The sequence below is a fragment of the Meriones unguiculatus genome, chromosome 1 (assembly GCF_030254825.1).
Source record: "Meriones unguiculatus strain TT.TT164.6M chromosome 1, Bangor_MerUng_6.1, whole genome shotgun sequence".
NCBI classification, from domain to species: domain Eukaryota; kingdom Metazoa; phylum Chordata; class Mammalia; order Rodentia; family Muridae; genus Meriones; species Meriones unguiculatus.
In genome coordinates this window covers 181,016,301-181,038,971 of record NC_083349.1, presented here as the reverse complement: position 1 = coordinate 181,038,971, position 22,671 = coordinate 181,016,301, and the positions used below count along the sequence as shown (strand labels likewise).

General features: G+C 51.4%; 1 protein-coding gene across 2 annotated transcripts in view; it reads right to left on the bottom strand.

Moving 5' to 3' along the window:
• Dscaml1 (DS cell adhesion molecule like 1) overlaps positions 1-7,969 on the bottom strand; it is a 309,575-nt gene extending 301,606 nt beyond the window's left edge. The window contains exon 1 of one of the 2 annotated variants that reach the window (XM_060373045.1): positions 7,769-7,969. In XM_060373045.1, coding sequence (XP_060229028.1) covers positions 7,769-7,814 — 46 coding nt within the window. In that variant the 5' untranslated portion in view covers positions 7,815-7,969. The remainder of the gene's footprint in view (positions 1-7,768) is intronic. The other variant, XM_060373051.1, reaches the window with a different exon arrangement.
• Between the last annotated feature and the right edge of the window lie 14,702 nt (positions 7,970-22,671).

Here is a 22,671-nt window from a genome sequence, read left to right as displayed (position 1 = left end):
TGTTTTCTTTCTCTCTCAGCCCAATGCCAGCAACTCCCCACTCTAGCCAAAGCTCAACTGAGAACTCTTCAGGCTCTTCCTATTCCCACCAGAAACAGGGTGGGTTTGCTTTAGGTTTTGGTGTTTTAGTATTCTTACCACAAACACTACTCCCCTACCCAGCAAGCAGAGCGCTTTGAGATAGGTCCAGTGAGGATGCTGCCATCCTTCAACCTCCAAGGCCCCTGTACCATCGGCTCCAGAAGGAGCTATGAGTAACAGCTGACAGTTGGATGGACTCTTTAATCTTCCAGCCCTTTCTAGACAAGGTCTGTCAGAGGAAGGCCCCTTATGGCCAGAAAGTTCTTTCTAGGGAGTCAGCTCAGACAGCACAGTTGTCCCCCCCGCCCAGAGAATCCCAGATTTAGATTGCTAGCACTTGAGGGACTTAAGAGATTATTTTCTCCAATCTCTTCCATTCACAAAGCCTAGGGAAATGGAGTCACTTACCCCAAGGACACAGCTAGCCAGTGCCTGGACTGGGGGGCAGTGCTGGTTCTGGTGCTCTTTCTGCTCTGTCCCCTCCGGCAACTCAGGTGAGCACCATGAAGCAATATGATGTCACCTGATGAAGCATCAGAGGAACCAGGGAGGCTCTACAACTACAGGAGTGATTTCAAGTGGGAAGGTGTCCATTTATAAGTGGCTGATGTGTGATAAGTTGAAGAGGCCTTTGTTTTGACATGTGGTCCAATGCTGGAGCCAAGATGAGAGCAGAACATACAAGATCATGACAGGGCTGGTCTGGGTCTAAGGATGGGCTCTAAAATACACAGAGCCACAGGACCAGGAAACTTCAGCCTTAAAGAAAACATTCCCTGCTACTAGATGCATAAGAGAAGAGGAAGGGAAGATGGTAGGGTAGCTGGAGATGGACCAAGTCTGGCTGGGAGACACATTCCATGTCCTTCAAGGCACCTTCCAACTTTGGGAGACCACTAGTCATGACACCCGTATTCTTCTCCTATTTCCAAAGCCGACTCCCAGCTTCCACACCCACACACATGCCCCTGGCTCCAGGCAGGCCTCACCAGGACAGAGTATCGATAACCCTTGATTCAGCAGGATTCCCAGGGATTGCACAGGAACTTCAGCCTTCAATGAGACACCCCAGTGAGACTCTCAGAGAAGACTGTGAATACTCCAGAAGGACAGTCACTGCTGGAGGCTTTAGATTGGGAATAAAAGCATCTCTAAATACCTAGGAGAGGGAGGGCAGGGGGGCTGAAGTGGGCTTCTTCCTACCCCATATGCATAGGACCAGGGGGACTGCAGTAGGATGGATGTTGCAGGCCCAGCAATCCTTACCAGTGGTCTCAACAATGACAGAGAACAAAACAAGGGAAAATTTTCACAGGTAAGGGAGTAGGGGCATGAAGGGAGACAAGCACAAACAGCTGTGAGGCCTTCATCATCACCTATTATAAAATGAAAGTAATTATACCTTAAATTTTAGCACAACATTTACGGAGCAAAAACTGCTTTGCTGTGTTTTTTCAAATGTGTGTGTGCTTATATGTTGCTTCCCTTCATGCACAAAGCTCTGTCACACAGCATTTGATTTTTATGCCCCTTATTCTTGTACCCATGCAGTAATACCTGCCCTGTGGGACAGCTGGGACACTCGTCATTCTACCCATCTCACAGATTATAGAATAGAAGCATCTCAACTGCCTGTAACAACACAAACCAAGCCTTGTTTTCTGGGTCCACAGAGACTGTTCTCTCCAACCATGAATGTGTATGTGAGTGTGTACGCGCACACGCATACACACCTCTCTTTAGAAAAATCAGCTTAATGAATATGCAACTAGCATTTTGAATAACTGTTCTTAATGAAGATGGTGACCTTGGAAACTGTCAGAGCAAGCTTCATGTAGAGCAAGGGCATGGGGAGGGTGGAAAGGGTGCTGAACAGATGAGGAGAGTAGCAGCTGGAGTGGCACGGGTGGTACCTAAGGCTAATGCTACTCATGCCACAGCAGCCCTGAACAAACATCTGTCCAACAGGGCACCCGAGTCAATGTGCCCACAACCCCTCCTCCCATTTACAGAGCCCATAGGCTACAACATACTATGGGCTTCCCTTGACCTCTGTGTCATATGCTCTTTCTCTATGGCAGATTGAATTATAGAGAAAGGAGTGATCAGGATTGAAAAGGTCACAGGTATTCTCTTAACATAGGACCACCTAGACAACAGAGAGCCTCACCCCGCAGGGAATGGCATCCAGAGACTCTTGGAGGGCTCATCGTCTGAGTGGCATTTGTCCAGAATCTGCATTGAATTATATCCATGTTTCTTGCTTGGTTTACTCCACCAAGCATGGTAAAGACACACCGAGCGGCCCTAGCCTTCACTGCAGACAAGCCCTGGCTTCCCTCGAGGGCTAGACCTCAGCCACTACCCTCTCCACCTCCACTGCCACCACCAGCTATGATGAGTCAGGGGGAAAGGATGGTGCTGGACTCCCCAAGGACATACAGGTGCCCACTTGGCTGCACCTGAAGCAGAAACCCAAAGGCTACCCTCCGAGGTGATAGATGAAAGGCACTCATGCCCTGTCCTGGCCACCATTTGTTCTTTAATTTTTTGTTGTCATGAGGACTAAGACCATTGACCTTGCTGGAAATGTGACTAGCTAATACAACTGCTCAGGAGAGGCAGGATTTCCAAATCTATTTTGAGGTCAAGTCTAGAGGTTGAAGGCAGTGGGGGGGTAAGGAAGGGTCAGTGTAGGAAGCAGAGGGGTCTAATGTTTCCTGAGCTCCAGCTCTGTTCCGGCTACTGTCCATACGTCATCTTCTTTAATCTCACTTCACAGATAGGGGAACTCTGCTCAGGTCTCACACCTGGTGAATGCAGAGCCAGGACATGCACAAAGGGCTTAATGTGGCTCCAAATTTCCACCATAGAAGTCAGACCAGTCTTCCCCTGACACACACATGAGTGTGCACACACACACATGCACACGCACACACTCCAATATATGAAACAGACAAAAGCACTAGTTGAAAGCATTGGATAGACGGGGGCAAAGCTCAGTCCACTGACCCTGTCTCTTTAATGCTACATCCCCTGAGACCCCTCTTAACCCCTTAGAGCTCCTTAGAGCATCCTTTGGGACGTGCACTCTCTGGGGCCAGGACCCTTCTGGAGCAATAAGCATGCAGAGGCACATTCCAGAAGGCCCTGGAGCCACATGAGATTTGCTCTGGGGCCCAGAAAAACAGACAAGGCCGTACCTAGGCCATGCTCCCCTCATGGATGCCACAGCTGGCTTCCCAAGAGTAATCACACAGATCTCCTAAGTGTCTTCCCTTAAAGCGTTACTCAAATTCTCCACAGCCTGCCTGTCTTCTCATTGCCTCCAGCAGAACCACCTACAGGCCCAAAGTGCCTTAATCACAGTAAAAGAAGAAGCCTCAGAGACCACCATCCTTTCCAAAGCTGGAGGATGAGAGAGAACCTTGCCTTACCTCATACCCCCATCCCACCCACTGATGGTTCTCCACTCCTAACCACAACTCAAAGCAGCCAGCCCCTCCACCCAAACGTTCCATCCCCAGATGGCTAGCACTGCCCTAGGTAGGTTCCTATAACTGGAATCCTGAGGCGCCAGAGGAACCATATTTGACAACCTTAGGTTGTCTCTGCCATTCTTGCCCAGCCTCTCCTGATCACCCAGTGCCACAGAAGGCACTTCTTGGACACAGAAGGAGAGAGCTTCAGGGCTACTCTGCCAGCTGTAAGTGTGTGTATGCCTAAAACTTGGAAACTATATGGGTGTTACTGGGGTTTGGGGGGCATCTTTTCTCTCCCACTCCTGTCCATTCCCATTCCATACCAGGAAAAAGCTACTGCTTAGCTGCCTACTGTAGCTGGGATTACAGGGCTGGGCTCTTGGCCTGGCTAGGTGAGCATGCAAATCCACATGCAAATCATATGCAAATCTGGAGCCTGCTCTTGGGTTCCTGGCCTCCTGCCATCTCTGCTGCCTACAATTCACCCTATTCTGGTACCCTGTTTCCAATCAACATACTAGGTTAGGGGCTAGGAAAGCACTTCAGAAAACGAAGGGATCCTCCCTTGTAACTACTTTAAATGCCCCCCTCCCCAAGAAACATTTCCTCCAAGAAGGTAGGGAAGGAGAGACCCTCTAGCCTCAGGCCTGAACACCCTGATAGAGCTCTCTGAACAAATCAAGCCATATTTCACCAGCCAGGGCAGGGAACCGAACAAGTCACGAGAATGGACTCCCTAAAGGGCTCTAATGGTACCCACCCCCTACCAAAGGCTCCATACCCAGGATGTGCTCTAAGTATACACTCTCCCTGCATTTGGGGACCCCTCGCCAACTGGCTTCTTGAGCAAACCGTCACCAGGCCAAAGCTGACTGCGTGCCCCCCTCCACCCTCTCTGTAAGAAAAACAGCCCCTCTGGTCAGTGCCCGGCATCTGCTCAACTTCAGTCCTGCCTTTGGGTCAACTGCCTACTCGCTTTTTGTTTCTAATTGAGCTCCTCGTTCTGCTGCACAAATATATTAAGGCAGCTGGTGTTGATGCCCAGGAAAACGAGGCGCCAGAAAGGTTTATCGGACATCATGGCAGTTGCTTACTCCTTCACGTCATTCTAGCAGCCAGGGCCCCTCGGCCCACCCTCCCGCTCCCAGACGCTCACCGGTCCTTCGTCTACCTCCTTTAAGTTGTACTTGCCACTTCGAGATTTTAAAAGCATGCCCCCAGCAAACCCCCCTTTTTAATTAGATGCTGAACAAAATGCTAGAGATTTTCTTAATGGCCTGACAAAGGCTTTTAATTTGGTCTTCTCCAGAGAGAGGAACCCTGAGTCCCCATCCGAGAGGTTGGGGTGGGAAATGAAAAAAATCAATGCAACCCATTATTTTGGCTTTTAGAAAACAGGAATTTTAGTGCCGAGGAAGCTTGTTCTTTTACACAGTAAAAATGCAAATTCAGGCAACACAGATGCTGGCACGCTGGATGTAACAACAGAGAGAGCCTCGCTGGGGTTCATCCGGCTGCCCAGACCTGGATTTGTTTTGGCAATAATAAGGCAGTTATTGGAGACTCGATAACCGATTATTAAAACACCTTCCCGGTTTAGTTCTGGGGAAAACGGGCTGAGCTCAGGCTTCATCAAAAAAAAAAAAAAAAAAAAAAAAAAAAAAGGTATTTTGAGAGAAATGGAAATAACAGAAGCTTAAAACACATTCAATAACTGCTTAATTCCATCCAGAGGACGCTCCATCTCCTCCTGTTTTCTTCTCTCTGCCTGCCGCCTCCCGCTCCTCACAGATGGACGTACAAATTATTGCAAGAGGATATTGTTTTCTGTAACAGGCTGGAACATTCGCATTTACATTTTCCTTGGTGCCGCGGGGGTGACTGGCAACGGGAGAGAAATAAACCACGCCCCATCTTTCTTGCTTTCCCCACATTACATCTTCCCCCAGCCGCCTCCACCACCCACCTACCATGCCACCCCAAGCAGAACAGGCCCCTGGGGATCAGCCTGGCACCTAAGACCCAATTAAGGCACCAAGGAAAAAGATAGGCCTGTCTGGCAAGGCTGCCTGGCGCCCAACACAGATGCTGGGGCTCTGAAAAGGAAGGGGAGCCAGGGATCCGCAGGCCCAAAGGCCACCCGGGGCCGCCATACCTGCTAACTCCCATCTACCCACAAGACCTACTAATGGCAACTTCCTGCTGGAGTAAGAGAGGGTTCTGCCCCTCCAGCTGTTGCCCTGTGGCCTTCTGGGCCTTTCTCTACCCCCACCCCCCCATCTGTTCCTTCCCTATCAAATAACTGGGGCTTCATTTATTAATGCAGAGCTCCTGGATGGTGGTGTGCGGTGTCCTGCAGGTGTTTGTGAAGGGGTCTCTGTTGCCGAGAAATGGGCTGTTCCCAGGGGCAAGGTTGGGGACAAAGCAACCGAGTGTGGTCACAGCTCTGGTCCGCGTTTCTTGCCTTACAAAACGGAAAAGGGATGGGGGTCGGAGAGCTATGGAGAGAGAAAGCTGCTCCTCACCTTATGTATATTTAATATTAACGTAATTAAAGCTGCGAGCCAAACCAGCCTGCTCGGGGTGGAGGGAAGCAGGAAGAGCACCAAGAAAGAAAACTGGTGTGTGTGTGTGTGTGTGTGTGTGTGTGTGTGTGTGCGCGCGCGCGCGCGCGCAGCAGGCAAGCTTGTTGCTCTAAGGTGGGATGAAGGGGTCAGCTTAGGGGGCAAGGAGTTAAACAAGCTCAGCCAGCCGTGGCGAGTTCCACGGTGGCCTACTTTGGGCCCGAGAAAGTCCATTACTTTGCTGACCATCCGAGGCCACCCGGATCTTCTAGACAAAACCCCAGCGGACTCGGCCATCAGACTGGCTCTGACCCGGCCATATTCACAAACAAGGGTTAGCCTCTTCCCCCAGCCTACTAGGTGCTGCGTTGGGCTCTGGCCGGTTACAAACTCCGGACACCCCGGGGTTTCGGCAGAGGGCTCGACCCCTCCCCCCGGGCTCTTGACTACCCTTTCCCATTGCCCAGGGGCCTGTTGGGCCAGGCCGAGCCAAGCAGAGGGGGCGGAAGGAGAAGCTGCCCTCCGGGCGCGGAGGAGAAAAGTTAGAGGGTTGAGCAGGTAAAGCCGAGGAGCGTCTGTGCTCTACAGCGCAAGGGCGCGGGAGTTCCGCTGCTTCCTCTCCCTCCCGCCATCTGCGCGCCCGGGGGCACGTCCTCCGCCACAGCCTGGGAGCTCAACTGCCCGCGCTACCCAGGTCCCGATTTGGTGCCCAGGTTGGTAACGATCGGAAACGCCTGCCCCTTGCCAACCCCTCAGTCCCGGCTACCTCTCAGATGAGGTGCACGGCGCCCCAGGAGCAGGTCTGGACACGCTGGACACCTGGACCCACCCCTAGCAACCTCTTCTATCCCGGAGAGAAGGACACGCCCCCCAGCCTGAACACTTGTCCCCAGGTCCAGCAGGCCAAGCGCCGGAGCGGAGGGGTCGGGCACCTTGGGGCGCCCTGCCTAAGGTGGCCAGGGAGACGCCGGGAAGCCGGGGCTAGTTGTTGGGGTGCGGGGGGTGGGGGGGATAGGTGAGGGCGATCCTTGGGTGTGAAGAACAAACTTGCTGTCCGAGGAAACCCCCGCCTCGCGGGACCCCCCAGCCCTCCCAGCCCTGCACCCAGCCAGGCGCGGAGAAGCGCCGTGCGGTGCGCCGGCATTTGCGCCAGGGCGGGGGTCGAGGGCGGTCGAGGGGCACACGAAGCTACGGCAGGAGCGAGCCGCTCTCGGTCCGAGGACCCGATCACCGAGGGCTCCCTGACCAAGTCTCAGTCCGAGGACCACCTGGCTGGCAGGGCACCCCGGGGTCCCAGCTCCGGTAAGCCACGGGAGCAAGGCGAGGGGCTGGGGGGAGGGGGTCAGGGCAGAACCGAAGCAGCCCTGGGGTGGGAAAACCGAGGGCTCCTGGGCCACCGCCCCTAACGGGCGCGCCCCTAAACCGCAGGCGCAGGGGGGCCGGCAAACGGTCCCGGGCCGACTCTCGCCCGACCCTCCTCGCGGAGCTGCCCCACCCCTCGAGCCCACCCAGCGCTGTGCACCTGAGCGGGTCCGGCACCCGGGCACCTGGAGCCCACCGGGCGCCTTCGCCTCCAGCAGCGCGCATCCCGGCCCCGCCGCCCTCGCCGCCCAGCCAGCCAGCCGGCAGCGCGGGGCTCACCTTTGTGTAAAGAGTCCAGGAGCAGGAGGAAAGTTACCAGCCACATGCCATAAAGAGGCCCTATTCTCCGGGGAGGTGGTCCTGTGGCCGGCCGTGCGGCAGCGCCTCTCCCCCGCTCAGCGCGCTCCCAGCCGCCCGCACTCGGCGCCCCGCTCTCTCTGCTCCTCAGCCCAGCGCACGGCGGCGGCGGCTCCTCCCTCCTCGGCTCCCCGGCTCCTGTCATCCGCGGGGCTGGGCTAGGCGGCCGCTCTCCCCGCCCCCCCCTTCCACGACACCCCGGGTGGCGAGCGCCACTCCAGCCCCAGCCCGGGGGGTCCCTCAGCCCTACAAGATCAGGGAAGGAAATGGGAACCCTGACCAGACAGTCTCGATCTTGCTCATCTGGCAAGAGAGGAGAGGGGTCCCTGTCACCCAAGGGCTTTGAGCCTATGGTCGCACAGAGGCTTCTGTGGTCCATGTGCCAAGAGTCCGCCATGCACGGGGCAAGGACGTTGGGTATCTCCCGGCCGGGTCATCCAAAGCCATTACTTTTCTTTTGGACTCAGTTTCCCTCCACGAATAGAAGAGCATGGCTGCTCCGGGTAACATCTGGGCTAAGATCACTGAAGACATTTGGTACTCTCCACCCTAAAGTTCAAACCTACGTGCTGGCCCCAATCCTTCATCACTTCTGCAAGTCAGCCTCCTGGAGAAGCCCGCTCCGTCCACCCCGGCACTGTCCAAATTTGCACCAGCACCTGATACATTTGTGAGCTTTTAAGCATTTACCATCTCAATGCCTGTTCCGTGCCTGCTTTGTCCCCCGCATCCCCCCCCCGCAGTTTCCTCACCTCGCAGAGAGGAAGGTCAGTAGGACATAGGTGAAGAGGGCACCCCATCTATGACCAAACGGAAGCTGGGCACCTGCTGAGCTCTGAGGTGGGTACAGGGCATGGCTGACTCTGACGTGAAAGGTTGGCTTGCTGAAACTCTTCTTTTGTCTTAATTCTCAAATAAGAGGCCACGGGGACTCCAGAGGAGGACTCCAGGAGGCCCTGAGGCTGCATTAAATGGCAGCCCTAGAACTCTCCATTCAAAGGGTCGGGTAGGCAGCCTTGAGGGCCTCTGACCACCTCGATTCCCCTCAGCTCCACCTGTGTGTGCTTTCTGAGAGGCATAGCAGGAAGGGTGGGAGGAGTCGGGGTCTGCTGTTCCATGGAACAGAAAGAGGCTTTACTCCCCCAGATGTCTCACCCAAATGCAGGCGAAGAACCAGGTTTTTCTTGTTCCTAGGTTTTGCCAAAATATGTCTAACGTTTTAAACTAAAATTTGAAAGCTGTGCATTTATTTTTTAAACACGGTAAGCTACCTAGAGTGTGGAGTTGCCAGTTTAGCCCTTTTTAAAATTTGTGTGCATGTTGTGTGTGCATGGTGTGTGGGCATGTTTGTGTGGCTGCAGGTGCAGGTGCACATGAACACGTGTGCATGGAGACAGACGGTTCATGTATGCATGCATACATGGAGATGAGCCACCCATGCCAGTGATTTTTTTTCCCTCCTAGATCTCTCTTCCCCTTAGTTTTTGAGACAGGGTCTCTCCCTAAACCTAGAGATCCAAACTCAGGGCTCCGTGCTCACACAGCAAGCACTTTATGAACTGAGCTACCTCTCTAGCCCCCATTTTAACCATCTGTTACGCCTTCTACTAAGCAAAGCCGCGATGCCATCCAACCATTGCCACCTCCCGCATCCAGATCTTTTCCATCACACGAAGCAGAAACTCATCGCCCATTAGATGATTACTCCCCATCCTCATCTCCCCCCAGTCTCTGGGAACATCATTTGTTCTCTATCTCTACACATTTGACTACACATTTGACCTTATGATGAGTGGAAAGCATAGCGCTCTGGCCCCTTCGTGTCTGCCTCAACACATTGCTTTCCAGGTTTAACCACGTTACAGCACATGTCAGAATTGCATTCCTCTTTATGGTTGAATAGTATTCTATTGTGTGTCTACACAGCATTTGTTGATTCATTCATCCATCAAATGCACACTCGGTTGCTTCCACTCTGGGTTCTTGTAACTAACTATGCTATCAACACATTTCTATGAGGATCTCTTTGTGTCCCCACTTTCCATTCTTTGGGGTATAGAACCAGAAATGGAATCTCTGGGTAATATGATAATTTTATATTTCTCTTTTTTTGAGGGACTGCCAGACACGCTTAATCTTTTAACATAGAATTTAGGAATTTAAAGGGCCCTCACCTGCAGTTACTCTGTGTAACTCCGATTAAGTCTATTAAAGTTTCATCAGGCTCCTTTAGAAACTGGGCAGGTCCTAGCACTCAGGGAGGCAGAGGCAGATCTACAAAGCGAGTCTAGGACAGCCAAGGCTACACAGAGAAACCCCGTCTCTATAAAAACAAAAACAAACAAACAAACAAAAAAAACCCCACAAATACTGGATAGGAAATTGAGGCTCACAAAAGAGCACCAGCCTTGAAGTATCAAAAGCAAGACCTGAACCCAGGTCTCCAGACCCAAGTAGCTTTGTGCCCTCTGCTCTGCATCCTTCCTTGCTGGCTGAGCTCTGTGGTGTTAAGCCATCACTCCGAGGCACACACTGTTGGCTAGGTGGCTTGTTGTCTGTAAATGCACTGTGGAGCCCAGAGGTCATACCTTAGGGAGTGATTGACATGGCCTGGTCCAAAGCTGTGCTTGCCAGGTGGAAAAACTGGCTCCCCGAGTGGAGAAGCCATACACCTGTCTGAGGCCATGCGGAAAGTGACAGAGCCCACTCATCTTCTGCTTCCTTATCTCACCACCCTAGCCTATGGGGCTTGTTCTTTTGTTGTGTCCCTTCCGGCCAAAGGAGAAAGTCATGGAGAAGAATCCGGTTATTTAAAGCTAAGCCTATTGACCCAGAGCACCTGGTCAGGCTGTGCCTAAAATAAACCGCAAGTCAGACAGGATGAAAGAGCTCTGTCTACTGCAAGGGGACAGGGCCAGAGAGTGCCTGGTAGGACGGCACAGCTGCTCCAGCTCTGAGCCTCCAGGCTGGTGGAAAAGGAGGCCTCCTCTCTCCATCCACCTGCAATGGCCCCTAGAACCCCAGAGTCTTTTTCATGCTGATTAAAGACGACCTGTGAGTTACCTGAGGGGTGAGCTCATTCACCATGTCTGCCCCTAGAAGAAGAGGCATCGGTGCTATTCTGAAGTAGAACTCTAAGGGAGGGCGGGCTCAGAGACTCTAGCACTAGCAGAGAGAATTTCCAACCTCACCCACGAGAGTGTGGCCCTCCAACTCTGGCCGTGTGCTTGGTCCAACCTGGCCACTTGCTGCAGAATCCCCTGGAAAACATTTGTGTGTCAGACCCCGGTGTCCTCACCTGGAAAGTGGAGACAGCACAGCATCTTTGGCAGGAAGTCATGTGAGAATTAACTAGGACAAGCCTGGTGGCCGGCACAGCATGGCACAAGTAAATATTACTGATGTCATTGGCTTTGCTCACAAAGACCTTGACTTATGTGAACTGTGGGGTAGAGACTGCTCCACTGGGAAATGCTGGGGTGTCATCTTGCACCCCATGCTCTGATAAGGCCACAGTGAAGGAGTTGGGGACCCTGGCAAGTACTTGCAGAAATATGAACAATGTTCTCTGATACAGAAGCAAGGGAGGGGGGGAGGGGGAAGAAGAGAGGGAGGAAGAGAGGACCTGGTAACAGACAGGCCTTACTTTTTTTTTTTTTTTTTTTGGATCACCATTCCCTAGATTACGTTACTCTCTGGTCCTCATGAAAAGCTGTTTCAGAGTGACAGCTGGGTTCGAATGTGCTCAGAAGTCCCCTTTTCTTCTCCCTGTATGGGGGTTTCCTGCAATGAACAAACCCTAGTATAGGAAACAAAGCATAGGGGAGGAGATCCAGTTTGTTCCTTCACAGTCCCAAACCAGGTGGGAACCCCGCACCCACACGCACGTCTGAACGCACCGGTGTGAGAACAAACACAGCTGCCCAGGCAAGCCGTCGTTTGTGCAGGTAAACATAAACACCTAATGACAGGCCCACCTGTGCCCAGCTCCGATCTGAATGCAGTCCAAGTCTTCATACTGGCACTCCTGCATGGGCCTGAAATTCATGGGCTTCATTTCTTAGAGGGACACCACCTAACAGCAGTGAGAAACTCCCAATGCTTTCTTACTGCCCTCACCCCCAGTCAGTTGGAGCAGCTTCGTGGAGATTGGGAGGTGAGCCCCTTCCAATTCAGGTTAATCATGGATATTTAGGGGGAATTATTTTGCCATGTTGTATTAAGAGCAGAGCCATCACAAGAAACAACAGATGTTTTTATTGTTTAACTCAGACAATGAACTTACGTAGTTTGGATACTTTTCTATAAAAATAAGCCATGTAATTATTTCAACAGAGCCTTTGTATGTGCTCAGACATTCTTGGGTAATTTCAGCATAAATATGGCTTTCATAGAAGGAATCAATACCGAACCAGGTCGATCTTAAAAACTTAACACTTGGGGTTATGTAGCTAATTTGAGATTGACCTGCGTGGTGCTTACTCATTGATTGGAAGAGGGGGAGAGCGAGGATTTCCCTGTTTTCCTTCCTATTTGTAATAGATTTGAATGCTATGCACAGAAACGTGTTCTAGGACCTGGCCTCAGTGTCATCCTCCATCTGTGTGACACCGAGAAAGTCCCTCAGTCATGTCAGACCCCTGCTTCTTCACCTGCAGCGAGAGGTTTGGACTAAAAGATGGAGTACATGTATACAGGATCCACCCCCATATAGCATGTGTGCCTGTGTGTCCCTGAAAAATATGCGTGCTCTCTAGTGCAGGCAAACAGACAGAATTATATATTCATAATCACAGATATGAATGAAAAAAAATACATAAAACAAATACTAAGATTTCCACCTTTAACTTTTATTTGAAATGTATTTACTTTATTATGAGGAGGCATGGAGACAGCAGAGGACAACTTTCAGGAGCTGGCTCTCTCCTTGCACCACAGGTTCCAGAGAACCAAACCCAGGTCATCCAACTTGCACAACAGTCACTTCACCCACTTCTGTCTTTCTGAGACAGGATGAACTGCTATGACTGAGAGATCACGGTGCCTACATAGAGCATAGTGTGAGTCACTAAATGATAAGTCTCGTAGCACCTGGAGGGAAGGAAGCCCACGAAGGACATGACCTAACAGCTTCAGGCGCTGCCACCTAGGCCAACTTCACTGAGCAAGACCTGGATGTACCAAGGCCCCCTCTGCATAGGTGGGGTGTCCAGGCCTTCTTCTGCTCAAACTCCTGCCTCCACAGAGACTAAGTCTAGAGTCTAAGAGTCTAAGAGCAAGACTCTGAGGCTATGGAGGCTTTGGGAGGTGGCGTCTCCAAGATGTGGCCTCTCTTCCTCTGTGTTCTCTCAGATCACAGTTCTGAAGCTAGCTGAGAAGCCAACCCAGGGAACCTCTATGAAGTCTGAATTCTGCATAATTCTGCATAATTCTCTCTAAGGGTGAGGCTGGGCTCCAGTGGATGGTGTCCAGGCTGGGAGACAAACAGCAATGCCCTAAACAAACAAACAAACAAACAAACAAACAAAAAACAGAGACCCAGCCTGCTTGGCTTCCCAAGTTGTCCTACAGTCTCTGATCTACTCTTTACACAATTTTACTTAACTATCTTCTATACAAAATTCCTCTGAACCTGCTAGGTGGGTGGCTCACATGCTTAATCCCAACAGATGGAGATGGGGTGGGCAGGAATGGAAGCAGGCAGATCTCTGTGAGTTTAAGACCAGCCTCAACTGCATAATAAGCTCCAGGCTAGCCACAGCAACACAGTGAGACCCTGTCTCGAAAACAAAACAGCAACAAAATGTGGTCAGATCCTCTCCAAGAGCTAGTCCAATAAGAATGGTTCTCACTCCTCATCAAAGAAACTTCTCTCTGTAACAGACAGAGACCACAACCAATCAAAATGAAGAGCTGTAGTGCCCGGTCCCAACTGATGCATCTACAGCACTATTGCTGACCCTGAAGCCTGGAAATAATTCCAGAAGAGGGGTTGGAAAGATTTGAAAAGCCAGAGGATCAAGAGATTGCTGTGAGCTTGTGTCTCTTAGAAACGCCAGATTCTAAGATTGCCTAAACATGAGCTGAACAAGGCGGCTCCAACAGACACGCTAACACGGACAGAGGAAAGGCCTCAGCCAGCCCTACACAAAGAATGACAGACAACTAAAGAAATAACAAAAAGTGGGGGGAATGGTATTCTCCAGAGAAAAGCATGTCAACTGGTTATCTAATACCAAAGGTCAGCCTTGCAAGCATTTTATGTGATTATATGGACTGAGAAGGTTGTACTTAGGGATCTAAGAATGTGTGTATGTGTTTACAAAACAATAATTGATAAAAAAGGGGCCATGAATTAGAAAGAGAGCAAGAAGGGCTCTATAAGACGTTTTTGTTTTTTTGTTTTGTTTTTGGCTTTTTGAGACAGGGTTTCTCCTTGTAGCCTTGGCTGTCCTGGACTTAATTTGTAGACCAAGCTGGCCTTGAACTCCCAGAGAGCTACCTGCCTCTGCATCCCTGAGAGCTGGGATTTTAGGCATGCCCCACTGCGCATGACTTAAGAGATGGTTTCAAGGGAGGAAAGGGAAGGGGGAAATGATGTAATTATCTTATAGTCTCAAAAATAAAAGAAACTTTAAAACAACAATCACCTCTGAACACTGTGCCTTTTCTACCTCTCTCTTCTCCAGTCTCCAGGCTCCTTCCTTCACCTGCCATGTGCTGTCCTTCTGTGAGGCCGACAGACGCTGATATCCTCTTGGCTCTGGCTACCGTAGACAGAGTGGCCTGTGTCATGGCACCCATCCCTTTGTTGTGAACTGAGGCTCTCTGCACTCATGTGACCGTTCCCTCCTGCAGACACTGGGTCCCAACCCTCCTGGCTATCCCTACAGGCCTTCTCCTGAGCCTCGGGAGCGCTGTCTGAATGACTGGCTTGGCTGTCTCACAGGGTGCCAAGCACCTTCCTACAGCCCACAGGTGTGGCCTTCCTCTTGAGTCTGAGCCCCAAGTCTGGCAGTCCTCATACTGGCACCTCTGACCTCTCAGGGCAAGCTCATGATAGGATGCTGGCAAATGTAGCAACCTTAAAGCCAAAGACATTTTGGCAAAGGCATGCTCAGCCTACATCTCTGTCATCTTCCTGACTGTCATTGTGGGGAGTTTTGTTGTTGTTATTGTTTTGTTTTTGTTTTTGTTCCAAGCGTATTTTCTTTCATCTCAGATCTTCACAAAAATAGGGCCAGAGGCCAGAAATGGTGGTACACGCCTTTTAATTTCAGAACTCAGGAGGCAGAGGCAGGTGTATCTCCATAGTTTGAGGACAGCCTGGTCTACAGAAAGAGTTCCAGGACAGCCAGGATTACACAGAGCAACCCTGTCTTAAAAGTTGGTGTGGGGGTGGCGGGAAGAGCCAGAACTGCTTTTGCTTGTTATACAAAATGCAGCAACTGACGCTCCAAGGATTTGTGGCGTGCCTAGAGACAGGTTTACTATAGAGCTGACACAGCTCAAGTTTGGAATCCTTTAGGCTCCAGAGTATGTTTCTAAACCCAGAGCTTATGGAACCCTGTGTGGGACGATCCAGCTGGTCTGCAACCATCATCCACAGCTTCTCTTTTATTCCATAGTGTCCGAGGGGGTCTGGTGAGCAATGGGTATCTGACTCATTTTCAGGCAGGGCATATTTAAGCATTTCACAGGTTATTCCTGTCTCTGTCCCATGAAAGGAACAACTCACAGGAGCACTTCCCCAGAACAGCTCGCCTGGCTTTGCTTTGAGGCCAGGTCTTGCTATAGAACTTGGGCTAAACTTGAGCTCACAGTCCTCCTGAGTGCTGGGATGGCAGAGGTGCCCACCATGCCAGGCTTGTTCCCTTGGCTTCGTGACATGGCACTGCAGTGCTACAGTTTAAATCCCACATGCCAGTGGACTTTGCTGCTTGCGAGGTGGGGGAGAGGGAAAGGGGGAATGGGAGGGAGGGAGGAGAAAGAGGAGAGGAGAGACAGAGGCAGAGAAAGACAGAGAGACAGAGACAGATGGGGTGGAGTGGAATCAGGTGTAAGGTAGATGGATCCAGCGGCCAGGCCACGTAAGCTCGGAAGCACAAAGGGCAGGTCAAGGAAGAAGAGTGTGGCAAAGGCTTATTGAGCAGTTGTCCAAGGGAAACATGTGACCGTCCAGATTTTGTGATATTTGTACATTCTTTTTCACAGTTTGTCATTTTGTCTTGTGTGTGTGTGTGTGTGTGTGTATGTGTGTGTGTGTGTGAATGAGCTCTGTACATGCTTATGTATGTGTACATGTCAACGTCACAGTTGCTGTCCTCTTTATGTTTTGAGACAGGCTCTCTCACTGGACCTGGAGCACACTGATTCAGCTAAGCTGCCTGGACAGCAAGCCCCAGGGGTCTGCTTGTTTCTGCCTCACCAGCTCTGGGGCTACAGGTGCGTGCGGCACCCAGCTTTTTTGTGGGTGGTGAGGGATCCAAATGCAGGACCTCACACTTGTACAGCAAGCACTTTACCAGCTGAGAACCTGTCACGATTTTTAATCATTCTAAATTCGAAATCACATTTTATCTGTTTTTAAACATTTTTTTTTAAAAAGAGATTTATTCCATGTGTACGGTTGTTTCGCCACTACAAATGTCTGTGCACCGCACACATGAAGTGCCTGTGGAAGCCAGAAGAGGGTGCTGGGGTGCTGGATACCTTGGAACTGGAGTTGCATGCTACTGTTAGCTGCCACGTGGGTACTGGGAATCCAAGCCGGACCTCCGAACCAAGCCCCCAGAGCTGCTAACCACTGAGACAACTCTCCAGTGCCTCGCCTGCTCGCGTATCTGTAGCGTTTATAGTTTCTTAAGCTACTGGCTCTAGAAACCTAATCCATTTTAGGAATTTCCCTGGATCTGACAGTGGCGAAGAGCTGAGCAGGCACAGGCTTCCTGGATCCTCACTGAGGGCCCTCTGCTGACTTCAGTCCACATGTAAGTTACGTATCCATGCAGTGCTGTGCATGCTGAAAATTGCCTTCTCCCCAGGAAGAGATCTTCCTCCATTGTGGGAATGACAGACGTTGAGCCAGGGCCCGCAGCCATGACCTTGACTTGGTTGATGGAACTCTTCCACAGAAAGTCTGTCTGCTGATCCCCAGGCCTGGCCTGTTAGTGCTCACACGGGAGAGCCTGGGGACAGGGAGACCTCAGTACAACCCTGATGCTCTCCACAGCCCTCTGCAGGAGAGCAACCCTCTTGTCACTGTGACAAGCTGTCAGCATAGAGAATGGAGGAGTCGCTGGAAGACAGCATTGCGCTCCTCCGGCCACCAGCACAGGAACCGTGAGCAAGGAGAAATCCCGCCTGTCAGGTGAGTCAGGGGTCCAACATGGCTGACGGTGAGCCGAGGCTTTGTTGAGTAAGTGTGGGGCACACAGGCTGCTCAGGGATTCCCTCTCCTGGCCCCACTCATCACTGGGCTCTTTCTAGGCCTCCTCACAGATGCTTTACCAACCTCAGGTTTAATGTCACCGGTGCAAGGGCCCCCTCCCTGCCCACCCTGAAGCCTAGCCTAACTTTATGACCTGTGCACACCTTCTGATCTATTGAGCCTCGTCTGCCTGGCCTTTCTGGAGTGCATGGACTGTGCCTGACGTCTCACAGGTGACAGGTTTCCACCAGTGGAGAAGAGCCTCTAGGGCCCTGCGGATTCCTTCTACCAGGCCACGTTTCTAGGATCATACAATTGTTAGACCCTTGGCTGTGCTGACTTCCCTATCTGCCCCACCCCTACCTGCTTTCTCTAGAGCACAGGCTGGCCTAGAACTTGAGACCCCCTCACCTCAGCGGCCATCTTTTTGAGTGTGAAGTTACACGTATTCGCCACCATGCCTGGCTAACATTTCCCTTTCAATGGAACAGGTTTAACGCAATAGATGAGATCCGAGCAGGCCAAGTACAGGGACTACCACCTCCTATGGGAGCCTCCCAGCTCTGACCGCTGCTCTCGGCCCTTTAGGTTTGGTGATACACAGCTCTGGTGTGGATCATTGAGGGAGAGGTGTAATTCAATGCATCGTTCCCTGAATCTTGGGAGTTTGGATCAGTGGCACCACTCACACACACCGGCGACACTGGCGACAGTGAAGTCGGAGGTCAGCCCCACAGGGAGCTGAGCTCCAGGGCAGAATGCAGCTTGGAGGAGTGAGTGGAAGAGCCCAACCTCAGGCCACCGTGGCATCGAACGCCACATCCTTAACAAAGCCGACCCCATTCTTAACCTCGGCTGACAACGTGAAAGATCAAGAACGGAATTTCTCAAGTGTTTCGCCAGAAGGTCACAGGTGACAGACAGAAACAAACTTAGTGGTCGATGGATTTCGAAGACCCTGGGATAGCTGGAGGAAGATGGTGCTTCTCCCGAGAGCCCATAGCTTGCCAGGGTATCGACATGAGGCACGGCATGAGGTTTCCTGATACCTTTGTACTTTTGCCATATACAACTCACCCATGGCCCCAAAGGAAGAGCACTCCTGGGGCTGCTATGTCTCCTTGTTTATTTATTTATTGTGGTGCTAGTGACTGAGCTTGGGCTTGGAGGAGGCAAGCTGAGCCCCGAGCTATATTCCCAGCCCCATTTATTCATAATTTTTAGCTGCTTTAAACACAAACACCCACACCCCAAACCCGAATGGTAATGAAAAGAATCTCTGGATGGTCTATCTCGGAGTCTCTGCCCTCACACCTACCCTGCAGTGAGGGTAATGGCTGTGGAGCAGTACACAGTGAACCTCAAGGCTCACGGTCAATATGGCAGAGCAGAGAGAACTTAAAGATCATCTTCTGTATGCACCTGTCTCAGCAGATTAAAACGACAGCCAACAGCTGGGCAACATTGCAAGTCATCTCAGCCTAGGGCTGAAATGTGGCTCTTTTCTTTAAAAAAAAAAAAGTATATGAGTGTTTTCTACCTGCATTTATATATGTGTGTGTGTGTGTGTGTGTGTGTGTGTGTGTGTGTGTGTGTAACATGTGCCTGCAATGCTGACAGAAGATAGCAGAGGGCGATGGATCTCCTGGGACTAGAGTTACAAATGGTTGTGAACTGCCATGTGGGTGCCAGGAAACAAACCAGGGTCTCTGTAGCCCAGGCTGGCCTCAGACTTGCTCTGTAGCCAAGGATGACCTTGAACTCCTGATCCTCCTGCTTCCACCATCAAAGTGCTGGTGTCTCTAAGAGGTGGCTGCTGATCACCTATATCTAGGACGGTGTTTATGTCACTGGTGGGTCTGCCCTCAGTCTCACACTGTCTGCCCCCGCTCCTCACTCCAGGTGGACATTTCCTAAGTGTTTGCTGAATGAATCTAGATATTGATTGGTTGGGATAAATGACTATTCAAATCTCACCAAGAGTTGAGGTCTGTGGAAACTAGGAAAGAGTTGCTTACGTTCAGAGAAAGGGGCAGTCAGCAAGAGCCGAGGTGGGACTTGAGCTGGGCCCAAGGGACAAGAAAGCTTGGGTTAGCCTAGTGTTGGCGGAAAGGACACACCTAGTACTGTAGCTGAGACAGCCTCACACTGAGCATTTTAAGGATGTCTTCAATGAGACTTTAGAGGACCCCAGAGCTAAGCAGAAATAACCAACTGTTCATCAGCATCAGCTGCTTCATTTGGAAAATTTCAGCCAGAGCCACAGACAGCTACCCATAGCAATGACTGTAACGGGCCCTGATGGTGGCTCGGTGTCACACTCGGGTCCCTGGGACATCACGTCATTCATTATCTCAGCTAATCCTCCACACAGCTCCAGAAGGCCAGCTCCGTTCCCATTGTACAGGTCATGAAGCTGGGGCTCAGAGGAACAGGTTAACTTGTCCCCACACCGCTGGTGACCTTTGTATGGTCGCTAGTGGTGGTGGCCGTGTTTGCTGCTGCCTTTCCATAGCGGATCCGACACAGAGAACTTCAAAGACACACACACAGGGAAAGCAGTCTCTCAGAGCACCTGGCCCATTTCCCAGCAGCACCTGCTAGTCACTTGAGGCCAGCCCGATTTCACAGGTTACCCCACAACTCCTGTCACCCCACAACTTCTCATCACCTAGGATTTTCATACTTTTGCACTACTTGCTATTGTGTGTTTGAGACTGTGTGTGTATACATGCCTTGACACACGTGTGGACACAACTCCGAGGTGTCTGTTTCTGCCATGCTTTTATCCATTGAGCCATCTTCCTGCAGACCTTGTGTTGGAGAAAATCTTATGCAATATAGGATACTGTCAGTAGACTTTGCATCCTCATGGCAGAAGTACCCTGGGCTGGGGACACTCCCATCCTGCCCCTGTCTTGCCCACATTTCAAGCTAGACACTCTTCCAAACACCCCGATATTGGGGAGGGGGCATAGATTTGAGCCGTGGGACAGGCTTCTCGGATCCTCCAATAGATCTGTGGCTGGAGCCCTTTTCCTTAGACTGGCTTCTCTAGAGACAGACAAGTGGATGTGCTGTCTTCTGCCTGGTGGGGTTATTCCTGTGAGCACAAGTCTTTCTAGACCAGGTTGGTCCTAAATTCGCATGCCCTTAAGTCCTATTTGTTCTTGCGTTAGGGCAGAGGAAGGGCAGGAGGAGGGGCAGTCTCTTTCCGGGAAGGAAGGACTCTCCCCACTTCCCATTCTAAGAGCAAGGAGTACAGAAGAGACCAAAGAGAGGTAAGCTTTCTCAACCAGTTGACCAGATGGGGATGCAGTACCTATTGTGGCCAGCAGGTGTCGCTGAAGTCTGAGCACTGGAAGCCGGCTGGCAGTGTGAGCGGCTACTATGGGGTTTTCTTTCAGTATTAAATCTTACCGGGCCTGGGTGAACAGAGAGAAGTTTCCCCTGTGCAGATCCGTCTTGGTCGATCTGACGCTACTTAGACCGTAAGTCTTCACTTTAGAGGGTCTGAGGTGTGACCCTAAGGCCAGGCTGGTGTCAACATCCCTGTTCTGCAGTAGCAGAGGAACCTAGGGCTCTGGAAACCAAGTGGTTGCTAAGTGTTACAGCAAAGGGCAGAGCTTGAGGTCTAATCTCCTGACTATTCTGGGCGCTGTGCTGAGGCACATCTCCGTTGGCCTGACCTTCAGGAGGAGACCTGAGGCCACAGTTGTCTTTGGCCCTTTGGGAAGAGGTGAAGGAGCAGGGTGCTGGCAGAAGAGAGACCCGCTGTACTCTGAGATCATCCCTCTCCAGGTCTCAAAGTCTGCTTTTCAGCCAGGGGGTCCACCTAGATCAGTGGCTTCCAAAGCCTGCTTACATGAATGAATACACACACACACACACACACACTCATCTGCATGAATTGGGAGAGTCCTATGGGGCTTGAGCTAGCATTTGTCCCCTGGGGATCCTTTGCTGGCTTCTCATCTGCATTTTAATAGAATATCTCCACTCTACTTTGTCAACAGGCCTAAGACAGTGCCTAGCACCATGCTGGCTATTCAAATCTCCAAAGCCCGTGGTCCCCAAGACCAGGGTTGAGCTCGCCTTGTCCCCCAGCGAAGTCCTGTTCTGTTTGGTAGCACTCTGTGGCTTTATTTGCGTGACATCATTCAACCTAATGACGGGGCTTAAAATTCTCATCTCATAGGTGAGGAAATAAAGGCGCAGAGAAACAGAGGGATTGCCCTGGTGTTATCCAGCTGACGGGCTGAGCTCTGCTTTTCACTGGTTCTTTCCCCAAAGTCTCCCACCTCAGTCCTTGCAGGATCTGAGAGGAGGGAGGCACGAAGTCTAGATGGCAGCCAGGTTTCTAGACCTGTTCAGATTGGGGTGTGTGGTGACATCTGGAGTCTATGCAGACATTTACTTGGGGGTTTTGCCTGAAAGTTGGGATGGGCAGGCCCCTCCAGGTGGCCAAAAGACTAAATTGTTATGTCCACCATCCCTGAAGGATGGTTGTGTAAGTGGGGGAGGGGGAGGGTGCGGCAGAATGTGGCTCCCAACTCTGCTCCGGCTCTGTATGGCTGCAGTCCTCCCTGAACCTTGAAACAGAGAAGCTGGTTATGCGGCGCCCCCTTGTGTCCATGGGCGGGATATCAGTGCTACAGGCCGTGCTGAAATCTGCCGGGTTCTCTGCCTCCCAAAGCTGTGTCTCACAGGCAAGACGGCAGCCTGTTCCATCCCAGCTTGTGCCCCTGTCGGCCTAGGAGACCTCCTAGAAAGGATACAGTGTCCTCAGGCCTGGGCCTCTCGTTGTCTGATACGTGGGCCGAGCTCTGGGGAGGGGGTTGCTGGTCACAGTTTGCTTGCTGTATAGAACACGCTGGCCAAAGGCAACCTGGGCCAGAAAAGGGTTTATTCAGCTCACGCTTCCAGGTCACAGTCCATCCTTGAGAGACGTCCGGGCAGGAACTCAAGGAGGGCAGGAAACTTGCCATGGAGGCCAGGAGGAGTGCTGCTTCCTGGCCTGCCCCCCTTGGCTTGCTCAGTCTGCTTTCTTACGAAAGGGCAGGACCACCAGCTCAGGGATGGCCCCACCCACAGTGAACTGGGCCCTCCCGTATCAACCGTTAATCAAGAAAATACCTCACGGGCATGCCTGTGGGTCCCTTGTCCCAGATAATTCAATTCTCACTTGTGTCAAGTTGACAAAAAAAAATTAACCAACACACTCTCTGGAGTATGTGGGCCTAATTTCTGCCATGGCATTACCAGGGTTCTTAGGGTCACAGTGTGAGAGCTAACACTGGTTCTCAACAGCCCACTAACAAACAAGCCCATAAAGAAAATTAACTACATTGAGAAAAGGAACAGGGAGGTCCAGGAACTCTCCAAGTCCACTGTG